Source organism: Caenorhabditis briggsae (assembly GCF_000004555.2).
Source record: "Caenorhabditis briggsae complete genome, chrX, whole genome shotgun sequence".
Classification (NCBI taxonomy): Eukaryota; Metazoa; Nematoda; class Chromadorea; order Rhabditida; family Rhabditidae; genus Caenorhabditis; species Caenorhabditis briggsae.
The window spans coordinates 9702598-9717474 of record NC_013491.2 but is presented as its reverse complement, the minus strand read 5'-3'; the positions used below and the strand labels follow the sequence as shown (position 1 = coordinate 9717474).

General features: G+C 36.8%; 1 protein-coding gene across 1 annotated transcript; it reads left to right on the top strand.

The window, feature by feature from the left end:
* Window positions 1-10628: 10628 nt before the first annotated feature.
* Cbr-dop-1 lies at window positions 10629-14299 on the top strand (the record flags this gene model as incomplete). The annotated part of the gene is made up of 9 exons (XM_045239604.1): window positions 10629-10802; window positions 11782-11954; window positions 11998-12111; window positions 12158-12371; window positions 12887-13057; window positions 13620-13747; window positions 13805-13916; window positions 13963-14108; window positions 14152-14299. The coding sequence occupies 9 exons, from the start codon at window positions 10629-10631 to the stop codon at window positions 14297-14299; spliced, it is 1380 nt and encodes a 459-aa protein (XP_045095421.1).
* Between the last annotated feature and the right edge of the window lie 578 nt (window positions 14300-14877).

Genomic DNA, 14877 nt, shown 5'->3' with positions numbered 1-14877 from the left:
TTGAAATTAGATATTTTTTCCTGGTTCAGTATATAACACTTAGTTAACAAGTAAGAAACAACTCTGGAAACTTTTGAAATATACGTGTGTCCACATTCGATATATTTGCTCTTATTTTTTATTTCTGCAAAAGTTTGAAATTTTAAGAATTGCTCCCAACTTTGAAAACCCCGTCCGTTGATGTAGTGGTCTTTCTGTTGTTTTCGTTAGTCCCGAACAACTTCAAATTAGTTTTTTTTCTAGTTTTCTGTTTCAATGCTCAAAAAACTGAAAAGAAATTTCTAGTTGCCCAATGAGTGTTTTCAATCTTTCAGAGAGTTTTTATATAGGATGTGTTACCTAAAACTGGAGGAACACCGAAAAATTGTTCTCTAAGTTTGTAAATCGCAGCCACGCAAAAATCCAACGCCGGAAGTGCTGAGCCAATACCGGTTGAGCTATGCAGTATCGAACAGAAACATCAAATATCAAAAAAAAATTATTCCTCTTTTTCTGCGGAGGAGTTCTGCTCATGTTGAACAACTTTGAATACTTCGCATCAAAACATTTGCTCTTAGCAAAAAAAAAACTAGGGAATCCGTTATACTTCATCTCCAAATTGATTCCATGTGTTCTGAAACAATATGTATTTGTGAACCTCAGCATCTTATCTTCTCGCTAATCCCTTCCTTCAAAAAATCACAAAAAATTGAGTCGTACATCCCCTCGTTTCCTCCATCTATCCATTTTCCATTGTCCATATCTTCCCTAATCCGTGCATTCTAGAAATTCTCATTTTTCTTCCTTAACCGGCATTTGTGTACTCGTGTCCGGCACGGTGCTGGTTTGGGTACTGCTCGTGGTCTTTTTTATTTCTTGATCCTATCCGTTTAATAAACAAATATATAAATATCTGAATGCATTTGGACAAAGAACATGCTTTCATTCATATTTATTGAAATTTCCGTAGCCTCAAGCAAAAAAGCTGCTCCTCTCTATCTCTTAAAAAAACAAACAACATCTTCCATTTTTTTTGCGAGAGAAGAGCTTCGGGAACCATGTAAATTGGTCTCCAAATACAAACTTCTACTTTTCTTCATCTCAAACTGATTGTCCAATGAGGGTCGCATCTCTTCCTTTTCTCTCCCAGTCCCGGCTGCTCTGGTCTAACACAAAACTTTTCTTCATTTTCTTATCGAGACTGGATAAGTGCGTGTATGTGAGTGCTGGAGTTAAAAATAGCATTTTGCGGATCTATTTTGAGTAGAAAGAGCCCTTTCTCGTTTATCGAATTCCGTTCTTGCTGTGTTACCGACCTAAATCACAAAAGCAGGAAGATACTTGGTGACAGCTTCTACTTCTTCTACTTGCAAATCTTGTTAGGACAAAAAGCCTATTTTCGAACTCTGAGCTGCTATAGAATTCACTTTCGGAGATTACTAATCCTCACTTTTTTGTTGCTTGCTTTCGCCATCCACCAGAATGTCAAAGTACTTGTTAGCATGACCAATTTTTTTTGGTATTTCAGTTCTTTGAAAAAATTATGTTCCATAAAAATATGTTTTCTATAAAATTCGCTCCACCCGACCCGGAATTTCTGTAACTCATATTTTCCTCCCACTTAATTGACTTTTTCTCATTTTATTCCTCATCCATTCTCATTTTCAGATGTCTTTCATAATTTCCGTCAAATAACCGCCATTCATTAAATAGAAGACTTCTCTATCCTTTCCCATATCTTCTATCTGTGTTTTCTTCCTCAGTGTTCATTATTATCGATTCTTACTGTGTGTGACGTGACGTCGGATGAACACTCCGGAAACCGGTGACGTGTGAGACAGTGGGCATGTATCCATTGCCATTCACCCAACTCTTCTTCTCCTTTTTGTTCTTCTTCGGCACTCGGGATGAGTAAAGAAGGCTTGAAGGAGAAGGAGAAGAAGAAAACTTTGATCTTACACGTCTTTTAATATACATTTTCTAGTACCTCACAAGTTCTCATCACTTTTCCTTTTTTTTTCTTCACTAGTACTACTATGAAAAATTCGGTCTAGTGTTTTTATTCGGAGAGACCATTTTGATCAGGAGGAAGTTCTGAATTTTCGAAAAGTTTCTTCGAGGATCGTGAGTTTATGCTACAACATTGCCCTAACTATCAAAAATATAAATGTTTCTGACCGATTTTTTTTTGATTATTGTAATAGGTATCAAAAATAGATAATTGATGAAATATTGTAGACATTATGACAACGATTCCGGGGTCAATGCTAACCATCTCGATCTGATCAAAAATGATGAAAATCTTACTTTAAAATATGTATTTTTCCTTCTCTTGTGCAATTTAGCCGTAACATCACTGTAATGTCGATAAGAATTGAAATATATATTTTTAGTAAATAAAAAATCCAAATTTCTTTAAAATTCAAATTGATTAGCCTCTTCCAAAATCTGCTTTCCAAAAATCAATTATCAAATTCAACTTTTCAAAATCTGAAAGTTTCTTCGGAATTCAATTTTTAAGAATACTGAATTTTTTTGTTAAACCTTCTTTTCCCAGAAAAACTATTTTGATCCGAAAATAGTTTTAGTTCGAAATAATCAGCTAGATCCATTTTATCTTTTTATCTCAACCCTCTTGACAATTTTCATGAAATTCTTCAAAACATTTCAGATGACTTTTCTGGAACTTTTCAATTACAATACATATTTTGTTCCTTTTGAAACAAATTTTCGAACTTTACTCAGTTTCCAGATAATGCATTTTCCATGTCATTCAATCTCATCTGGGTCCTACATTGCTCACAAAAAAAGACGAAAGTGCATTTACGAACCTTCACCAAACAAAAAAAGAGATGGTAATGAGTAGCAACAACTTTTTCAAAGAGTTGTTCTTGCGAATGAATTCAATTGGTCACTGCACTGATTCACCATACTTGTTTTGATGGATACGATGCTTCAAAGCGTGTCAAATTCGATATTTTTTTGGCGGCGCATCTCACCTAGTTTTTTTCTTTTCAAAAGCCTTGTGACAATAATGAGTTCATATAATTCATTAGATTATGTGAATTAGAAAAAAACTAGAAAACAATATCTATTTTTAGATTTGGTTATTATTGCCATTTCTAATAACTTGGTAATTGAAAAAGTCTGGTACAAGCCTCAAATCTTGATCACTTTTTGCTGTACTTTGCTTTTATTGGTAATTTATTCTTTTGAGTTGTTTTCCTATTCTGGTGCATGAAATATTTCTGAGAGTTCTGAACTTTTTTCTCTGAATTCGTGTGTTAATTCTTATCTAACTGCCCAAAGTTCCTGTTTCCGATCTCAAAAATCTTTTTTTTTCACATTTCTTAAGATTATCATCCATTTTTGTACTTTTCGCATCTTGTCATTATTTTATGGGTTTGTCTAGATTTATCATAGCTTCATCATAAAAAAAAGAACCAGTATAAGTTCGGTTCGTATCTACTCTCATTTTCTCGGTTACTCAGAAATGTTGCCTCATGCGAGATAGCTCACATTCATCTGTCTCTACTTGTCTTCTTGTCTTTTTTCTACCAGTTCCACATTTTTGGCGCAAATCCAAAAGATTAGTCTCCAGGGGCGCGCAGTGGCTCATTTTATTTCCACCCTCTACCCTAAAATAACATCCATGAGGAAACGCGGGTTTTTTTCTAGTCTACTGTTTTTTTTCTTGACTGTTGGCTGGAATGTTAAAATTTATCGGATTTTAGTTTTTATTATTTTTTTACTGTACCTCTCAGAGCTCTGAAAACGCGCATGGCAGATTATTGAACACCATCTATTAGACAGAAAGATCTATCGTTTTCTCGAGTAAGATGAAATTACCTCACATTCAGTCTTCTCTTCTCCGATTGCTTTTCATTGTCTATAACCAATTCTGTCAACACATTTCTCAACACTGCTTTCTGGCGTTTTGGTTCCGGTTCGTGAGCTTATGTCGCCTTTTTCTCAGTTTTTTGATTCGAAAATTTCTGATGAAGTGGTCATGAATAAAATAGAAAATCACTTAGTTCGACACTTGAACCCAACGGGGATTAAACGCTTTTCTCTTCTTTTTTCGGAGTTTGACAAGGCCTGTCAGATGCAAAAAAATATTTGACAGCTATTCCTTCTTTTTATGATTCGTATTTCTCTCAACTCCCAAACTGTCACACTTTGACCTGTCAACAAAAATGATGTATCTTATTTTCCCACATTCTCGGACTTTGGGTTTCGTTCAATTCAGTACATATGTTAAATTCATTCATTCGTGATTCTTGAGTCTGTTTTTATTTTCAGCTATTTTCCTATATTCATGCAGGAAGTTCTCAAGGAAGTCCTTATTTGTGAACTTTCTATTCGATTTTATGAAATTAGGAATATTGACAGGTCAAACTGAAATTTAGGATATTTTTCATAGTTTTTTGTTTTCAAAAATTTTTGGCTCATACTCATTACTCAGTACTCAGTCATTTGAATTCCAGCAAATTCAAAGAAAACATTTCGCGAGGGGGCGAGAGCGCATAGAATCTATCTAGCGTCACTATCTCTATCCGTTTTTTTCTTCTTCATCCAATTAATTTCATACCCATCTAGTATTAGTAGTAATCTTTTGCATCAGTAGTGCCCAATCAAGAAAAGGGTCCGCACTCAATAGAGCTCATTTTCAAATGAATCATTCTTTTAATTTAATATGCATCTTGTTTTGATGTGAGCTTGTATGGTGGGGCCAAAAACATTTCATCAAGCTTTTGGTAGGAACGGCAACTGACTGACAAGGCACTAAAAATGAGAATAAGAAGAAACTTTTTTTGTTGTTTTTTTTGAAGAGCAGTATTTCGAAGAAAATACATTTTTCAAATAAAAATACTCATACTTGCGACCGGGCCTTTGCCGGGCTTTCGCGGGTCTTGCCATAGTTTCTTTTAGAATTAGTATTTTTAAGCTAACTGAATCAGATATTATAGAATTGGACGAGTACTAAAAGGTGATACTGATTGGAAAACTGTGACTTCTCTAAAAAAAAAATTCCAGACACAAATCAGGCACGGTGACTTTATGACTTGTAACATTGTTCACTGAAAAGACACAGTTCTCCAAATATTATCACTTTGAATTATTCGTGGAGTTCTATCATGTCTGATATGGTTGGTCCAAAAATTGTGGTTTTCAAAGTAACTATTGTAAGGCCTGCGAAGACCCGGCAGAAGCCCGGTCGCTAGTATGAAAATATTGAATCACTCTTGGGCTCCGTTGGTACGTTAGCGCATTAAAACAAGTTGTTTTCAAATTTGAAATGTCTTTATCAACTTCACTCCATTTTATAACTCAAAATCCGATTTTTTGATTTTTTCCGGTTTTCAGAGTTTATTCTCTAATTGTCATACCATTTTGAGTTCAATTATCTTGTATCCTTTGATATACATCAAAAATCTGTCAATTGATCTAATATTAATGATATTATGACGAATAATTTGACTATTGAAAATTGTTCGATATCTTCTGAAGGAACCGATATTACTGAGCTCATAGTGGACGTATACTGTGTGGTTTCTGTTATAGAACTTACGGCAGTACAATAGATCTATCCTTTGAAATTTAGTGCATTGGAAATTCTAATTTTATTTTTCGCTATTGCAGACTTTTACCAGAAAATTTTTTATTTATCTAATTATCTAAAAATTGTCTTGTTTTCCCACTGGTCTGGTCTGCTGGCCCAATGGTCCATATCCCCAATTAGTCAATATCCACACGCCTTTTTATTAAATTATATTCTCCTTCCTTTTTCAGAAGACACGAACGTGAATGTATAATTACAAACATGGCATTTTTATAAGCTTGTATGTCTTTATTTTAGTGCTTCAGCCAATATATGTTCGATGTGTACTGTTGCTTGGAGACTGAACCCTATTAATTGGTCTGGATTGTCCTAAAAGCCTCCGTGCTTTTCTTCAAAATCAAAAAGCAAATATAAATATTGAGTGGGTGGAATATATGCTTTTTCCTATGAAAAACTAAAATATTCGCTTTTCAACTATTGTCAAATTGCGGAAGAATGAAGCGGCATGTCTTTTCAGATGATGTTATGTGTTTGTTATATGAGTGTTGATACTCGAGTTCTTTCCATTCCCCCCACGGGACCAATTCAACAGGCTTCTCTCCATAGTTTCTTTTTTTTAGTGCCTTTTCGCTTTCTCGAAAAAACCCACAATCGTCGTTCTCAATTGGTCTCCTCAAACCCTTGTCACTTTTTTCCCCTAAGAAACAAGGAAGAGAATTGGGACCATTCGGATTATGTGGGAATAGATGTGATACAAAGAGACATCAATCACTCCCCATTTCTTGCCAGAGGGTAATTATTGTCTCAAGTTTGTTGGGGTTGGGTTAGAGAGAAACTAGAATTGAGCCTATTTTCGCTATTCTCCAGATTTTTTAAACCAGACAAGGGAAATGACTTCGCCCTTTCCGTTACTTAACCCAACGAACTTTTGTTCTTGTTTTCTTGCAACAACTCCCAAATAAACGAACAATTCTTTTTATTTTTCCTTGTCTCATGACAATTCAAAATTTTTCAAAAAAAAAAAAGACTTTGAAGTCTCAATTCCCCCGATATCGTTGTTTTTTTGACTTTGCTCTCGAATTTATCAACTTTTCAGCTCCCCCAGCCTTCTGTGAGTGTTTTGACTTTTCTATCCATCAATGTTATTGACACTTATTTCCCTTTTGTGCCAAAAAATAATAACTTTTTGTCTCGAACATTCTTATTTCCGGTTTTCGAATCGAGCGGCACCCATCCGTTCAAACCCACGGCGATATGGTGAGACTAGTACCAATCGAACATTTCAGTTATTTAATTTCCGTTTAAAAACTTTTGTGAAAGATACATCCTTCCGTTATTGATAAAGATAGTCTGCTGTTTGTAGTCTATAACTTTGGTTTTCAGCAGTACGGTTTTTCATCTAGTTACAGTACCGGGCAATACCATATATTTGAAAAACGTATTTTTCAGTGGACTTTTGGCCACATTGTCTATTTTCCGATCAATTTGAAGCTTTTGGAGGGTGTAAAACAGACCCAGATTGAGAACTTTGCATTTGCAGATTTTTTCGGAAATTCCTATTTTTTCAGCTATTTGCCGATTTCTAGAAGATACACGCTTACTTCACTTTTTGTATTACAAAAACTAGCCGACAAGAGTGTCCTACAGAAATCGAAAATTAGATGAAAAATTAGGTATTTTTAAAAATTCTGTAAATGCAAAGTTCTGAACCTAGGTCAGTTTAAATCCTCCCAAATTTTGAAAATGATAAGAAACTGGACAGCTGTGCTACAGACTAAAAAAATTTATCGAAATGCCCGACAATCGGCTGAAAAATACGTTTTTTGCATATCTTATTGACCGGTACTCTATGTCTTTTGGGTTTAGACTTCATCCCTTGTCCCGTAATACTGGCTAGGAAACAAATATGTTGTCATTTGTCATTCTGGTTCTCCAATTTTTCTGAACCCACGCATGACAATGAATTTCAAATCAACTAGGACAGCATGTCTGAGACGGAAGTAACTTTGCACTCCAAATGATTCAAAGTAAGTTTATCCCCAGGTAATCCGCTGTCCTTCGGGGCTAAAGTTATATCAGGTTTCAAGGCTCGTCATAATTGCGGAAAATCCGGAGGGACAAGTCCCAAATAGGCAACAACTATGCATGTACACGCTTTTGTCAGTCTATCGTCAGCTTTCACCTGCTCTGTCAATGTCAGCCTAGCTAAAAAAGTCTTTTCGGTTTTTTCTACTGGTAGGATCGGTCTTTTCCTTTCTTCAGTGCTCCAGACGACGATGACAGAAAATTTTTCTCGAGCTCTCATGCCGATTGTATCTATTCTATTACCTTTTTTCGTGGTCAAGCACTTTGTGAACACGAAATAGGATGGGTGAAAGAAGAGGCGCGATGGACCCGTCGACCCCCAGCGGGGCTCCGAAACAAACTTCGTCATTTTTCGATTGCCTCCGTCCGAATTGAATTCTTCGTCCGCTCTTTTTTTCTGAGTTTTCGGTCGGACCGGGTCCATGGGTATGAATGTATGTATGTGTTTGTGTTCCAAGACAACCTTCTTCATTTCCAATCGACAGTTGCTGAGTAGGTTGGTAATGAGAAAAAAGAAGAAGAAAAAGAATAAGACGGAAAAAAGATATCATGGAATTTCAGTGAAGTAATAAACACTGAACTTTCTTCTCTCGTAAACTTTCCACCCGTAACCTTATCCCATCCGATCTTTACTTTCATCTCCTTAGCTTTTTTGTTCATTTGATCATTTTCAAAGTTTGTGTTTATGACAAAAAATCCCAAGATTTTTGATATTCGTGAAACACCAAACCACCAGTTTGGCATGAGCCAAATGCGTCTTTGAGTTATTAAAAACGAAAGGAAAAAACTTAATGAAAATTTTTCGATCACCAGATTTGTTTCAAATGAAAATAGAACTTCAGTCCAAAGAGCCTTATAAGATCTCACTGATCTGACCACATCCACACCGAACTTTTTTGCTTGGTTTTTAGATTTCTCTGAATATTCGTTTTCAGTCTAATGAAGCCGTCTAGTTTTACTATAGATTCTGAATAACTCCTTGTCTAGTCAGAACGAAAACAATTCTGCATAAGAAAGATGAGTTGTTTTTTGGAATGAATATCTTTTTTTTCTAGGTTTCTAGAAGTGAGACAAAGATTCTATCTTTGGTCGATTCCAAATCGTTTACAACACACTTATTTCCCTTCAACCCCTTTTCGGTTTTGTAAACATTCGAAACAAGACTACTTGCTTCAATTGACTTCTCTATTCTGCTTCGCCACCAATTTTTCCCTCACAAATTGGTTCAAACATTTGAAACACGCCTTTTTTTTACTTTTTTCAGTGACTAAAAGTTCAAAATGCTATTAAATATGAATAGCAAGAGGCCGAAGAGGCGGGAGAGCGGTTCTTGTGCTGTTTCCTTCCTCTCCTGGCTGCTCCCCTCCGGCCTACAGGGAGCCGCCCCATTTTTATGATATTGGTCATACACCTCTGAAAAGCAACTTTTTTTTGTGTGCCTTCCTTTTTCTCATCCAATTCTTCATCCATTCGGGTCGACTCGACAACTACGTGTTTCTTTTGCGCCCCGTCTTCTTCACCCCTACTTTTATTCGCCATACGGGCCCGTGTCCTCTTCTTCATTCAACATCTTATAGATGCGCTCCGTCGAGAAGGAGAAGAAGAGAAAGAAGAAGAAGAAGCAAAAAAAGAAGATGGGTAGAAGGAGTACGGGGAGGCTAAGCTCCGCCCCCAATTCGTGCCGTCATTTAGTTAGGTTGGGTGAGCCCTAGCCCTATTCTCCTTCCCGGTTGCCGGTGCCGCTAATTTTTTTCCTGGGGTTTCTCTATTTCAATCAGACTAGAGATTAGTCTCTGGCTGAAATTAAAGTGTTGTGTTGTTCGGCGACACCGTATCACGTTGTTTTTTCTTATTCCCATTCGGGATGCTGTAAATAGAGAAGTACCGAAGATCTTACGTCATTTCAAAACAGTATATCAACAAGGAAAGAATTTCCCTTTACTTTTTGACCTGACCTTTTTTGATTCTTCCTCTGATTCTTGCTCCCTCGACTCTTATTAGATTTTCAATCTTGCTCACTTGACCTCTTTAAGCATCTAAGGTTTTTCTATTCTTGCTCTTTCTGCTGCTCTAGTAAGTTCTAGAGATTTTCCAAAAAACATTTTAAGCAATAATTATTAGGGTTGATGGAATTTCCCTACCACCTTCCTTAATAATATGCCAGTATGAGTTTTCTAGCCTTCCTTCTCGTTTCCATTACTTAATCCATAATTTGAAACGAAGAAGAACGATCATTTAGTATACATATAATTTATCCATTTGCATCTTTTCGTCTTTTTTTTCATTCCATTCGTAGGCGACGTTCCGTTCCGATGCATAGATTAAGCGATTCGGCACTTGCTGCTCTCGAATGTTAATTGACCTTAAGAGAAAACGTTTTCTTCTCTCTCCTTTCTAATTTTTTTCTTCCTTGTCATAGTTAATGATGGTCCACGAATCAACGGGGGTTCAAAGATGAACAGTATCCAAGCTTTCTAATTATTCTTCTTTCTTGGTGTTCCAGAATATGAGAAGTCGTGGGGTAGAGAGGGGTCACATGAATCAACCCTTGTTATTATTCAGGAAGTCGACTACTACTCAAATGAATAGTTATTAGATATAAGACTCCTAAAGAGAAAATAGATCAATTCGTGTTAGCTCATTTTTCGCTGTTCTGCTTATCAGAAAATTGACGCCGGAACACTATTGTCCGAGAATTTGAGATGAAGAAAACAAGTCGACGTGACAATTTTGAGCAAAAATATAAATCGGGGGTAGTCAATTACACTGATACCCTCTATTCAAAGAGACATAGCTGCCCCAAAGTCACGTAAACAGTTTTCAGAAACATGCCTATGTCAATCATTTTGTGTTCTCGTTCTAATTCTGATTCTTTCTCCATTTTTTTCTAATATCCTATTTCATTCTAATATCCAATCATCATCCCACGCGTCATCATCTCTTGTTCTACTCTCTATGGACCCGTCTTTTCTTGTTCCCAAAAAGAAATTTCAGAAATTCGATGAACGAAGTGCAATGGCCACTGCTCGCGCTGTTCTCCATCCTGATCATCTTGGCTCTGTTCGGTAATCTACTAGTATGCGCAGCTATCCTGTGGGATCGCTCGTTGCGGAAACAACCCGAGAACTTGTTCTTGGTGTCGCTTGCAGTCTCGGATCTTTTGGTATCGGTTTTAGTAAGTTTCGGGTGTGGGTATCGGTAGAGTTCTCTGTTTTTGGAAAGCGATGAGTTTTTTGGGGAGCTTTTAGAATACAAGAATGGCTTGAGGAAGATGCGTTAAATCTAATTTGAGCGTATTGTTGCTGGCACAAAAAAAGATATCTACTTGCGAAGTGGCGGTGGAAAATTTCATGTCGACATACACACAGAAGCTGAGAAATAGTTATAATCGACTTTTGAAGAATTTCATAAAAAATCAACAAGCCATATTCAGAACATTCTACGGGTTTCAGGTGTTTCGAGTTTCGATTTTTTCAAGTCATAATTAAATATGATTTTAAGATACCATAAATATTCTATCAGAAACCCACCCTATACGTGTACTTTGAGTTCATACATTTCGATTCTTTCAATAGATATTATTAAAAATTGACTAATAAATTATTTATCATAATATCATCAATATTTTTCTTTCAGTTGTCAGATTTTTGATATATTTCACAGGAAGCAAGATATTTGAGCGCAAAGAACATTTATAGGGTATGATTTCATTAGCGCATGCACGGTAGGTTCTCTACAAAACGTTAACCTGGAAAGTTTCTTTATTAGAGGTTAATTGAATCTGATTTCCGCTAAAGTATGGCTTTCTATCTCCTCCCTCGGGACTTTTCCCCTGCAGTCGCCCTCTCGCAAATTCAACTCTACACAAACTCCGGTAGCATTTTTTATTGCGCAGTAAGCGTAACGCAAAAGAGTCAAATGGGTCGTCGAGTCACACTTTTTGTTGATTAAATTGCACCTAGACCTTGCTCTCGCTTTCTCACTATTTTTTGTGATGAATCTCACTAGACACGCAAGAGATGCTCCAGACCTCTGGGTGTATGTGCCAACGATATCTAAAAATGGAAACAAGAAGAGATCTTTTTGTTTTTGAGAGCAAACAAGATGACTTTGAGTTGTTTAAAGATGCGGGGAAATTAAAATTAATTTTTCAGGTCATGGTGTTTGCTGCGGTGAATGACATATTGGGTTACTGGCCATTTGGTCAATTCTACTGTCAGTTCTGGATCAGTTTTGACATTACGACGTGTACGGCTAGCATACTTAATCTTTGTGCAATTTCTCTGGATAGATATTGGCATATTAGTAGACCAATGGTCTATATAAGGTGCTTGAAAATGGAGGGAAGCTATGGTAATTTGAGAATTTAGATACTGTAATCGTCGTCGTATCAACTATGTGATTGTGCTGGTTTGGCTCATCTCTGCTGGCATTGGAGCTGCACCTCTTGGATTTGATTTCGGATCAAAAGTTACTATCAACAGGTTCATATTCGAACATTCAGATCAAATATGGAAAATAGTCTTTCAGTCTGACGGGTCTGCCAGTTTGTGAGATGCGTCTCCCGCTCCCTTATGCTATTTCAAGTTCAATGGTTTCATTTTTCCTTCCCGCAATGGTCATGGTTATCCTTTACACCAAGTTGTACCTTTACGCTCGCAAACATGTGAGAAGCATCAAGACTCAACTGCAACAAGCCACCTCATTTCTGATTATGCAGCTTGCGTCCGAGAAAATTCGCGAGGTAGGAGACTATGGTTATTTTTTTTAGAAGCTCCAAGCAGAATATAGTGCTACATATATAGCAAACTTTTCCTCTCTTCAAAACTGCCTGAGTTTGAAGAAAGTTTTTTTTGCATTTCTTTATTTTCAATATTCTGCTCGATGACATTTCATAAAAAGTGTATACAGGAGAGCCCTATCCCTCTAACACGTTTTCGCGAATCTTCTTACATTGAATCCCTTTTTGGTTTTGCTTAACTCTAACCATTAACAAAGCTAGCTTACTAGAAATAGAATTACCGCTTTTCGGGGCCAGTTTTTTGAATACCATTTTTTTTTGAATTCCATTAAAAAGTTTTCATTTAAACATGTTTAGTGTTGGTCGCCTACAGCCTAAACCCCTTTTGAGTTCTTTTCAACTATTTTCCAAATCCTTTCTTTCTAGAATGAACATTCTCCCCCCAGTTTTTTCTACCAACCCTATTATCTTCCTCTCCTGCATGCTTGTCCGCATGGCGTATCATCGTGCTTACCCAGGTAACGGCCGCAACTCTGAAGGGTGAAGCTCTACTGCCTCCCGACTCGCCGGCTACTGAACGGACTACGATGACTGTCTCCCGCCACTACTCTCGTCGATCGACAACGACAACAACGGCGACGCCGCGACGTGGAGACAATAAAACTAGTTCGCAGAATAAGGTCGAATCAGTAAGTTGTGTAGAAAACCAACATTCTTTCCCCCTTATACCTTAACTGTCTACTATTTCGATTTTCCCTACTATGATATCCTAACACATCCCTCTGCGACTTCATGTTCTATCAACACACTGGCACGGTTTCATTTGCGTTTTTAATCTCAAACCAGTTCAGTTTTTCTTTCATTATTTCGATTTTTGAATCACAACGAAAGCAAACCAGTGACCAAGAAAAACGAGTGAATTTGAATTTGCAGTGATGTGTATACTTATGTTGATATTTTGTTAAACCCCCACTGATTAGGACTCTCATCTATCCGTAGTTCACTCTTCAGAAAAATTATCTATAGAAAAAATCTATCAATCACTCTGAAAAAAGCATTGATATTGCTCGTCTCAGCTACACTAATCAAGCTTTTTTAGGCTTTTTTGCTCTTTGGTTTTTTAAAATGAGCGCTTTGACATTACGCAGTTTTGATAAATTTTAAATGGATATTTCTGTCAAAGTGTTCATTTTAAACCGCTTACGCACTTTGCTATTGTGACTAACTGTTCCGGAACCCAAACAATTTCAGATTCGCTCTTCAATTTTCTCAAAACTCAATTTCTTGTGTCCGGCGAGATTCAAGAACCAACGCTCCCCGCAGGATCCTCATACACCCGCAGCACACAACCGTTCAAACATTAGTGATCAGAAAGCTCGGTAAGAGAGAGAATAGAGTACGAATCGTCTCGAAAAACGGAATGTCTCATTTTTCAGCCTTACTCTCGGAGTTATTATGGGCACTTTTCTTGTCTGCTGGCTTCCTTTCTTTACCGTCAACATCCTCCGAGCTTGGCTTCCAGAGATTTTCAGCTCGAAGACTATTATGGTGGGTGTAACACTGGGTTTCAATTGTGCACCATTGGATATTTCAGGCAGTTACGTGGCTCGGCTATGCAAACTCTTCTGCCAACCCATTAATATACAGTATTTTCAACAGAGACTTCAGGCGAGCATTCAAGAAAATTATCGTCAAAGTCATTGGATGTTGTTGGGAAGAGCCTGATCTTAACAAGTCAATGTAAGAAGTGTTACCGTAACCCTGGAAATACATCATCTTTTAGCTCCTCAAGATATGCTGCGCCGGACCAAATTGAGCGTCGTCGTTCGTGTACGAGATCCTCGGAATCGGCTCATGACAACAATAATGATGCAAATGCGACTCGTCTAAATCTCCTGTCTAATAACAACGAGCCAACTATTCCTGAATAATTTCTCATAAATAGCAACGTCACCCATCCTGACAGCCATATAAAATCTCATATCCAACGGGGTTTCTTTTTCAAATTGGTCTCATTTTTTGTTTTTTACAGTCGTCTCTTTAATTCTATCCCTGTGGCTCTGCTCGATTTTCAATCAACGGGAATTGAATAATTTTGTGTCAAATTTTGATATGGTTTGATAATTTCTTCTTCTTATTCATTTTTTTGCTTTGCAGTTTTGTGAGATAGTTTTTTGAGATAAATATTTGTGCTTATATTAAGTAAAAATAATAATTTTAAAAAAAACCTTTATAGCCCCACCGTGAGTTTACAGGGGTCATTAATTATACAAAAATTATCTTAGAAAAAAAATGATTGAGGATTTTCGAAAGCTGCCTCGACACGAAAAATCAAATAAAAAACCAAGGTACAGATCAATTTTTTCTAATTGTCAAACACGAAGCATGGATAACAAGGCAAAACTACATCGAATTCAACATCTGTTCCAAAACTCAATTCACTGTTTTTTTCAATGCAGGAATTATTAGGGTATTAACTATCGTTGAATTTCCTCATTGGTTTTCCGTG